Raw genomic sequence first — 10,000 nt, 5'->3', positions numbered from 1 at the left:
GATATTGATATTGAACAATTTTCATGTTTCAGATTTTTTATTTATTTATTTATTTATTTATTTATTTATTTATTTATTTATTTATTTATTTTTAATGAAATTAATCAGTATTTAAGATAATAAGTTTATAAGTCAGGAATGAGGTGCCTAAGCTTAATGCTCTTTTTTTTTTTTTTTTTTTTTGCTATTGCCAATTTTACCCTATTTGCTATATCCAAAACTTTGCTTTATGCAGATTACACACAGGGATTTGGTGGAAAATTTGGTGTACAATCTGACCGCCAGGACAAATCTGCTGCAGGATGGGACCACATTGAGAAAGTAGAAAAGCACGAGAGTCAGAAAGGTGATTTTCTGTTTGTAAGATGTGGGCGGAAGCAGATATTATTGTCTTCCTTCTGTTTATTCACAGCTGCTTTTCAGCTTTCCGTCATGTCATATATAGTACCATATTTTCATTCTTTCACTTTGTGAAGTGTGGCTGACAACTCGCATAAGTAATTAATTGATTGAATGCATACTTAGTGCCATCAGCATATTCAGTTCCATCCCTTTCAAAACGAACCTAGACCAAGCAAAGACCTGCTAAGCATTGAACTGTACTTTGATGGCTTCAGATTATTCAGTGGGCTTTGGCGGGAAGTTTGGCGTGCAGAAGGATCGGCAGGACAAGACAGCGGCCGGTTGGGACCACATCGAGAAGGTTGAGAAGCATGAGAGCCAGATGGACCACTCCAAGGTGGGGCCTTCGCTGCACAAGAGTTTCTCTCTCGAGCTCTTAGCCATTTATCTGCTTCATGTTATTCTTGCTGTGGTTGTTGTTTTTGTTATGGTTACTGTTATGATTATGATTATAATTATAATTATGATACTGATACTTATAATAGCAATAGTAGTAATGGTGATGGTGATGGTGACGATGATGATATTAATATTAATGATAAATATAATATTAATAATAATAATATTATTATTATTATTATCATTATTATTATCAGTGACAATAATAATGATAATAATGATGATAATAACATGATGATGATGATGATGATGATGATGATGATGATGATGATGATGATGATGATGATGATGATGATGATGATGATGATGATGATGATGATGATACTTTAATAGTAATAGTATTGTTATTATTTTTTTCTACTTTTTCTTCTTCATATCATCATCATCATTATTATTATTATTATTATTATTATTATTATTATTATTATTATTATTATTATTATTATTATTATTATTATTGCTGCTGTTGTTTTGTTATTGTTATTGTTATTGTTATTGTTATTGTTATTGTTATTGTTATTGTTATTGTTATTGTTATTGTTATTGTTATTATTATTATTATTGTTATTATTATTATTATTATTATTATTATTATTATTATTGTTATTATTGTTATTATTGTTATTATTGTTATTATTATTATTATTATTATTATTGTTATTTTTATTGTTATTGTTATTGTTATTGTTATTGTTATTGTTATTATTATTTTTATTTTTATTTTTATTTTTATTGTTATTGTTATTGTTATTTTTATTTTTATTTTTTATTTTTATTTTTATTTTTATTTTTATTTTTATTTTTATTTTTATTTTTATTTTTATTTTTATTTTTATTTTTATTTTTATTTTTATTTTTATTATTATCATCATCATCATCATCATCATCATCATCATCATCATCATCATCATCATCATCATCATCATCATCATCATCATCATCATCATCATCATCATCATCATCATCATCATTGTAATTGTTATTATTATTTTTTATATTCTAATTTTTCATATTTAAATGGATTATGTCTTAGAGAGAGAGAGAGAGAGAGAGAAAATAATAATAATACAAAAATATAAAAAAATAACACAACTAGCTCACAACCATCTTCATTTAGCCTAACAAATGCCAAATATAGACCTCAGAAAATGGTAAAACTGCAACAGCACAGCTGCAGGAAGAGCTTATAGCATCGCAAAGAGTTTTGCTTGTGACTTAACTGAAATTGCTAAACAGCATATATTTTCCTTGGGAATGGAAGCACTTGTTTGATATTACGTTAATTTGATTTATTTTGCAGGGCTTTGGTGGTAAGTTTGGTGTCCAGTCAGACCGCATGGATAAGTCAGCCCATAAGTTTGAGGAAAAGCAAGAAAGCATTGGAACCAACTACCAGAGGACCAAGCCAGATATCCAAGGTAACGTATCCAGACCTGTCTCTGTGGAGGACAACACTGACAGTCATTATGGTTTGATTTGTATCGGTAATTCTGTTTTTATATATATGTTTGAGAATGCATTGGAATCCCCAGGAGTATCAGCTGGGAAGTGAAGGGAAAATTGGTATTTATGCATATATTTCGGTTAATCACTATTAATCCACCTTTTCTTCAGCTTCAGAGAAGGCCTCTAACCTAAGAGCACGTTTTGAGAACCTTGCTGCGAACCAAGAGGAGGAGAGAAAGAAGCAGTTGGAGGAGGAGAAGAAGAAGAGATATGAGGGAGACGCTGCAATCATTCAGCAGGAGAAGATAAGGCTAGTGCAGGAACAGCAGGAGGAGGAGGAGCGGCTACGTAAGAAGAATGCGGATGAGGAGTACGTGAGAGAGCAGGTCAAGCAGAAGCAGTTGGAAGCGGCAATGAAGAAACAGGAGGAGGAGGAGCAGTTGAGACTTCAGCAACAAGAACAGCAGGAAATGGCAAAAATTGCAGAGCTGGAGAAGAGGTGTGTTAAAAAATTAGATAACTTTGTTAGTGCACTGGTAATGGAGTTGATGTTAGTATATGTAGAATAACAGTGGGTCATCATAACAATATATATCTGGAATAAGTTCCTACTTCAAAAACATTAATTCATGGTAAATTATCTGCTTTTGAAGTCATTGCATTGCTTGAAAAATCCTTAGTTCTCTTCCTGCTCTGATTGTGTGGAACTTCTCCAAGATAGCTCTCGTGAACAAAACACAGTGTGGGCTTAGAAATAGTGACAGACTGATGTGTGATTTCCTCTGACATGCACCAGGGAAGCAGCGCTAAAGAGGCAGCAAGCAGAGGAGGAGGAGCGGAGGAGACAGTTGGAGCAGGAGGCAGCATCATCAAGAGAACAGGTAAGTGAACTTGGTCGGAGGCTGTGCGTCTCAACCCTGCCTGCCCTCCACCTGCAAGGTCATGGCCATTGCACAAAGTTGCAGTCTCTCTCACAAAGATCGCAACATTTGGTTAAAACTCCACATATTTATATTTCTTATTTTTAAAGTTGTGGACAAAAATGTTGTGAATGATGAAACAGTAGTTTGAGAATGCAGAAATGAGAGAAATTTTTCACTTCATTTTTTATTACTATTCTTTTATGTTTGTTTATTTATTTATTTATCTGTTATTATTATTATTTTTTTTTATTTCCACTTTTTGTCCTTCCTGCACTGGCCTAGATTGTTTCCCTGGTTGACCCTGTTGTACCAGCCCAAGGTGCTTCAAGTTACTCACTTTGCCGCTACTAAATTGTGCAGTTGTGAACCAGAGTGAGCCATGCACCACACACCCTTTGCCATACCATGTGTCCATTATTCTTCTGTAAAGATGCTTCATTATTGTGTTAATTTTATCTTCCAAGAGAGTTTGCAGTTTTGTGGTTACTTTTAGATAGTAATAACGATACTTGTATGAACTGATGTGCAGTATATGCTTGGACGAAAGCGTGCAGTTCAACTTTGGGTAGACTGTGACTTCTCATTCAGTCGAGTATTGGAGTGAAAAACTCAAGGAAAGAAACCTGATAAGTAAGCAGCTTTTATAAAACTAACATTCAGGTGCACATATTTTTACTTAGTAAATATCAGTACAGCTGGCCAGCGATAGTGCAGTCTCCAAGGAAAAGTCTAGTGCCTGTGGGGAAGGAGAGAAAGTCTTTCATGAGATTAAAGCTTGTTATATCTTCATTTGTTTTTGATGATGGATAGAGCATGTCATGAATAATATGTGTATATGTGTGTGTGTATATATATATATATATATATATATATATATATATATATATATATATAAATATATATAAATGTAAATATATATAAATATATATAAATATATATATATATATATATATATATATATATATATATATATATATATATGTATGTATATATAATTTTTTTTTTTTATGAAACAATTTTTTAAATCACAGTCTCTTGGATATTTTAGCATGTTTACTATATACTTCATTATACAGATTCTCTGTAGTTATCATTTAAAAATCTTCCATTTCAAAGATTATAAGGAATATTAATATCATATTATTAAGAACTTTTACATCTCAGATTTTTAAAAATATGTTTAAATTAGGCTGTATTTGTATAAACAGTTTAAAGTTTAAATAATGGCATTATCAGCAGTTTGTTGGATTTTCACTTCTGATATTTAATGCCGATGGTGCTATAAGCAAGCATGTTAGCTGCTTCTTAGCAGGTCTCCTGACATCAGGTTATATCTGTGAATTTTCTTGATTGACTGTGTAACTTGAACTGATCAATGGATTGTTTTGCCTGTGATTTACATATGACCTGATGGAGATATTATGTCCCATTTCAAGAAGCCTAATTGGCCCACTCCTACAGTGGAAGTAGACAGACTTTATCTAGCTCTGAAGCTTAGTACTCGGCCTCATGTTTAGGAGAGAAACCAGATGTGGCACTCAGTTGAGTGTATTTTTTCAAAACTAGAAGTAACTTGATGGAATATTGTCTTGTCAAAGATAGGATCACATTTTTTTGCCAAATTGTTGGCAGTTGAAAGATTTCAGGGTTTAGTGACATTGTCTGTTAGGTGCTGATCTCAACAGTCTTTGTCATGACCTTGCATGTTCCACATGACAGGGTAATTTGCCCAATCTGATGCCATCCTGCATTTGCTTGCTGCCATGCTGTTGGCTTCTTCAACTACCAGATACCTATATGGCCAACTTTTTACCCCTATGTTGCCTTCAGCTGAATTCTCTCTCACAGAATTGACTTGAGAACACTGGATGTCATGCATTCAGCTAAGACAGATACGATTGAAACACTATTGTTGTGATGGTTTTTGAATGCAGGTGGTTTAAAGAACATCAGGTTTTAGACTGGAATGATATCCTTTTGCAAACTAAAGCTCTCTGATGAACTGATTGTGCTACGTTAGTAATACTAATATCTTTTAGTGAAGTTCATTCAAATGAATTATACAGATCAATTATAGTCTCTTATGTTTTCAGATGAAACTGGACTCTTAAAAAATCAGCACAAAGATTTTACCAGTTGTTAAATGGAAGGGATGTCTTTAAACTCATTTACCAATATCCAAGTTAATGATCAGAGTGAATAGCATTTCAGATGGCAAAATCACCATCAGCCCATAGTAGATGTGTATGGGGGTCATCTTTACCTTTACAATTTGAATATGTGTACTGTACTATATTGCTAGAAACTATGAAGAGATGTTTGGATGTAAAATGGAAGTAGATTTTTTTATTTTATTATTTTTTTTTTCTTTCAAAATCACTGTCCAAAAATGGGTTTGCTTGCTGTGGATTTAGGTTTGAACCCTGTTGTTCCACTAGAAAATGTAATTCTTTGTACACTTGTAGAATAGCTAATTTGATGTTGTGTGCTAGTGTTTATTCCTAGGTGCAAGTGGTTGTCTGTAGATTTTTGTTTCTAATGAGAATAATAATTTTTATTATTCCTGTGTTTGCAAGATTATAATTGTTCTTTAATTTTGATATGAACTTCTCTGAGCTTTCCTACATTCTTTCTTGTTTGGGGATTGTTTGATAAGTAATGCTCTTTTTTTTTTTCTTTTTTTATTAAGCTTTTTTTTGGAGTACAGACTAGTAGTTTTGGCATATAAAGTAAGTTAATGATCACCATACTGTGATGGAATTTTAGCCTTGTACAGGTTGATGGAAAAGGGCTCTTCACAAGGGAAAGTTAATGGTGTTGGAATTAGATTAACGCAGTGGGAACATGTAATGTTCACTCACTTCACATATAGATGGAGCTCAGCCACCAAAGAGCCAGTTGGTAGGCCTATGGGATTTCCCCTTTCCTCGAGTTTTTATAAAAAAAAAAAAAAAAAAAAATCAAACACTTTTAGTATCTGTACTGTTAATAACCCATTCGCCCCAGATTTATGTTCTGTCCCCTGTAGCTTTTTGTGAATGTTCAGTAGAGCAATGAAGGGAAGTACAGGAAAATATATTAGTGTGTTTTCCTGTACTTCCCTTCATTATTCTACTTGCTATTTGTTCGACATGAATTCCACACGTGAATGTAGCTACATACAGATGGCTCCACATGTGCTCAGCTGGCAGTGAGTCTATCAGTAGCCCTAGCGACCAATCCTGATTTCCCCATTCCTTGAATTGGCGGGAAGAAGTGTTTTTCTTTTTAATACAGTTGACATCGATGCTGTTATAATTGTTATTGAAGTTATGATTATTAAATTATCATTAATATCTCAATAACATTTAAGGCAATAAAATAATGCAAAAGACCCTTTCCAAAAGTCAAGGAAAAGGGTAAACAGGTGATATACGTAGGACTAATAACCGACTCCTTGGTGACTAAGCACTTGTAGAGCCATCTATGTTTAATTACAATTAATAAACTTGTTACATTGGGCATGGCATGTATTCTTGCCATATGGGGTGATATTAGTAATATTAATTGTACATATGAAGTAAACATATGAAATGATATTTGAACAATACTATTAACAACAAAAAGAAATATAGTATATATGTATATGAAAATCAAGGAAAATGGTAAACAGGTGAGATAGAACTAGTGATTGACTCCTTGGTGACTAATCACTTGTGGAAGCATCTGTATGTAAACACAAGAGCATGTATGTAAAGGCCATCCCTGGTGGCATGGGTTAATGAAATGATCCTGGAATGTACATTTTGTCAGGTGAATTGGAGGCTATGCCCATCTCTTGATGTGCTTGAATTGTATATACAGAATGTGGGTGGTGCAAGGCTGCATCTGGAGGCCTTTTTATAAAATAAGAACAGGCATTTTGAGATAGGTTTTGTTGGCTGGGAATTGACAAGGAATTTAATGTGGATTAGTTAAGATTTTCTCATGAACAGTCTTGCCATATTCCTGGTGTATTTAGGGAAAAACTTATTTTTCTCTTTAAAAGTGAAGAATTTCACTGTTAACCCAATGCCGTCGGGGAAAATGAACAAAAAATGGGGAAAATGCTGTGCCCATTTTCTATATTTTTTGTGAAATGTCTGCTCATAGATGGCTCTGCTAGTGCTTAGCCACAAAGGAGTCAATTAGTAGACCTTGTGACCATACGTGATTTGAATTGGCGGGAAAAACGTGTTTTTTACTAGTGCTATGGATATCGATGGTGTTATTTTTATTATAAACATTATAATTATTATAATGTTTTTTAATATTAGTAACAGCAAAATAAGATAATGTAAAATATTTCGTAAATCAAAGAAAAGGGTGAACGGGCGAGACGGGCAGTACTCCTAACTGGCTCATTGGTGACTTAGTACAAGTATAGCCATCTATATGTATAAACAATCAAACAAGTACTAACAGTGGGCAAAGCACGTGTCTACCCATCGTATCCGTCGGCAAGGGGTTAATGTTATGGGAGTGTTAAGAAATGTATGAATGCACTATTGGATTGAAATTTTACTTAGTACTTTACCTTTAAAGAGGGAATGTTTAACAGCCTTCATTTTTTAGGGTAACAAATGTACATGCTTTAAGAAATTTGTTGTGATAGAAATCATGGCTTTATTTTTTATTTAATGATGGTATCACACTACTTCAAATAAATTATATTTTTTCTTGTTAAGTTATCTAGGATGAAGTAGTCCTGTACTTAATAACCATTTACTAACCCTTTGGTGCTCAGGGGGATGTATACATGCCCTGTCTACTATGGTTTGATTTTGTAAGTTATGTTTACCCTCGATGGCGGCACAAGTGCCAAGTCGCCAAGAAGTCAGTTCCGAGGTGCACCTGTTGTCACCTGTTTACCCCACTCCATTTATTTTAGAAAGAATTTTTTTTTTTTATGTTATTGTTAATAACGTTATGATAATGCCAGTGTTTAATTAGTAATGATAAGATAATGATAATGATGATGATAATAATAATAATGATGATAATAATAATAATGATGATAGAAATAATGATAGTAGAAATAATTATAAAAATAATTATAATAATGATGATAGAAGTAATGATAATAGAAGTAATGATAATAGAAATAATGATAATAAGGATAATAATAATAATGGTGATGATAACAACAATGATAATAATGATGATAAAGATAATAATGATAAGAGAATAATAATGATTATAATAATAATGATTATAATAAAAATGATTATAATAATAGTGCAAACTTTTCCTAAAAAAAACGAAGGAATGGAGTGAACAGTTGAGGTCAGGTAGGCCTGTTAATTGGCTCCTTAGTGACCAAACACTTCAGAATCTATCTGTCTGTAAATTAGGTATATAAAATAAAGAATAGTCAGTGCATGCACCCAGCACCAATGGGTTAATTCAGAAAAATATTTGCAACATTTTTTAGAATAAAAAAAAGATAAGTATCCTATAAAGTGCTTGCCACACCAGCAGATTTCCCCCCCCATCTCCTGAAATGTCACCTCCATCTTCAGCTAATAGTGTGCATTCTCCTGATCACACACAGTTGATGGATCTCCAGCTACATTGTGAAAGAAAAACACAAAAGGCAAGCACCATTTGTAATGAGATTCTTTTCCATGGAAACTTAAACAGAATAATGAATTAAACAGCTATAAGCAGATAAAAAGATGTATATTTATTTGAAGGATTGGCAATTTTCCCCTTATTCCCTCGCTGACAAGTGCAGTTTCAAGAATATCAACAGAGCAACAGTTTCATGGACTAAAAAGGTAGAATCAGAGTGAGGTTCCTTCCAGTATGCATTTCTGAACATATTTTGTATATTGCAGATTTTTAAGCTTGTGTGATCATTAGTAATATTAATTGTACATATGAAGTAAACATATGAAATGATATTTGCAAATGTCCATCTTGTTTACTGGCTGTATGACAGATTGCTAGCACTAGGATCCAACAGTTTCAGCTGCAGAATTGTAGAAACATTCCTTAAGAGCATGGCAGTCAGGGCTCTTGGAAGGAGATTGGTGGTAAAAATAGGTGGGGAATGCACTGGTGTGATCATTTCACCAGGCGTGGCATGAAAGTACATGCCATGCCCACTGTGATTTTAGTTTAATCAGTGTGTTTACACATAGACGGCTACACAAAACCTTATTCACTAAGGAATCAATGACTCGTCCTACCTATCTCAACTGTAAACCCTTTTCCTTGATTTTTGGAAATATATTTTTTCTGTGGCTATTAGTGTTAATAACATTGTTATTATCATAGTGTCAGTGATAATAATAACAGTTTTGATATGGGCAAGATTAACAAAATACTTTTTTCCCCAAAAACTCGAGGAATGGTTATTTCAGGCGAGGGTACCTGATCCTCCTAACTGACCCATTGGTAGTTGAGCACTATGATTTTTTTTTTCTTTATGATTATTATTTTTTATTTACCTATGGATTGCCTGAAGTTGAAGTCTAGGAGGATTTTGAAACTATTTTTTTCACTTTCAGTAAATCTAGTTTGTGAATAGTATTTATTTCTACCAAAGTACCAAGACTCTACATACACACAGTGCTTTGCTATTCACGTAAGATAGCTTCACAAGCTCTGAGCACAAAGGATTTAATCATGAAGTCTATTTACCCTGTTCCTTGAACATTTGAGTGTAATGTTTATTTTTATTACTGTTATTATTGCTAATAACAGTGTAATGATAATATTTATGGTAATAAAGATAATGATAATAATGATGAAGATAATGATAATTATGATGATAATAATGAGTGATTCAAATGATAGTAATAGTA

General features: G+C 32.9%; 1 protein-coding gene across 8 annotated transcripts in view; it reads left to right on the top strand.

Moving 5' to 3' along the window:
• LOC125045220 (src substrate cortactin-like) overlaps nucleotides 1-10,000 on the top strand; it is a 43,238-nt gene that overhangs the window by 15,451 nt on the left and 17,787 nt on the right. For all 8 annotated transcript variants that reach the window (XM_047642382.1, XM_047642374.1, XM_047642390.1 and 5 more), the window contains 5 exons: nucleotides 236-346; nucleotides 618-739; nucleotides 2,102-2,219; nucleotides 2,416-2,746; nucleotides 3,044-3,128. In XM_047642382.1, coding sequence (XP_047498338.1) covers nucleotides 236-346; nucleotides 618-739; nucleotides 2,102-2,219; nucleotides 2,416-2,746; nucleotides 3,044-3,128 — 767 coding nt within the window. The remainder of the gene's footprint in view (nucleotides 1-235; nucleotides 347-617; nucleotides 740-2,101; nucleotides 2,220-2,415; nucleotides 2,747-3,043; nucleotides 3,129-10,000) is intronic.

This window comes from Penaeus chinensis, chromosome 3, assembly GCF_019202785.1.
Source record: "Penaeus chinensis breed Huanghai No. 1 chromosome 3, ASM1920278v2, whole genome shotgun sequence".
Classification (NCBI taxonomy): Eukaryota; Metazoa; Arthropoda; class Malacostraca; order Decapoda; family Penaeidae; genus Penaeus; species Penaeus chinensis.
The sequence above is the reverse complement of the archived record's forward strand: the minus strand, read 5'-3'. Positions and strand labels throughout refer to the sequence as shown.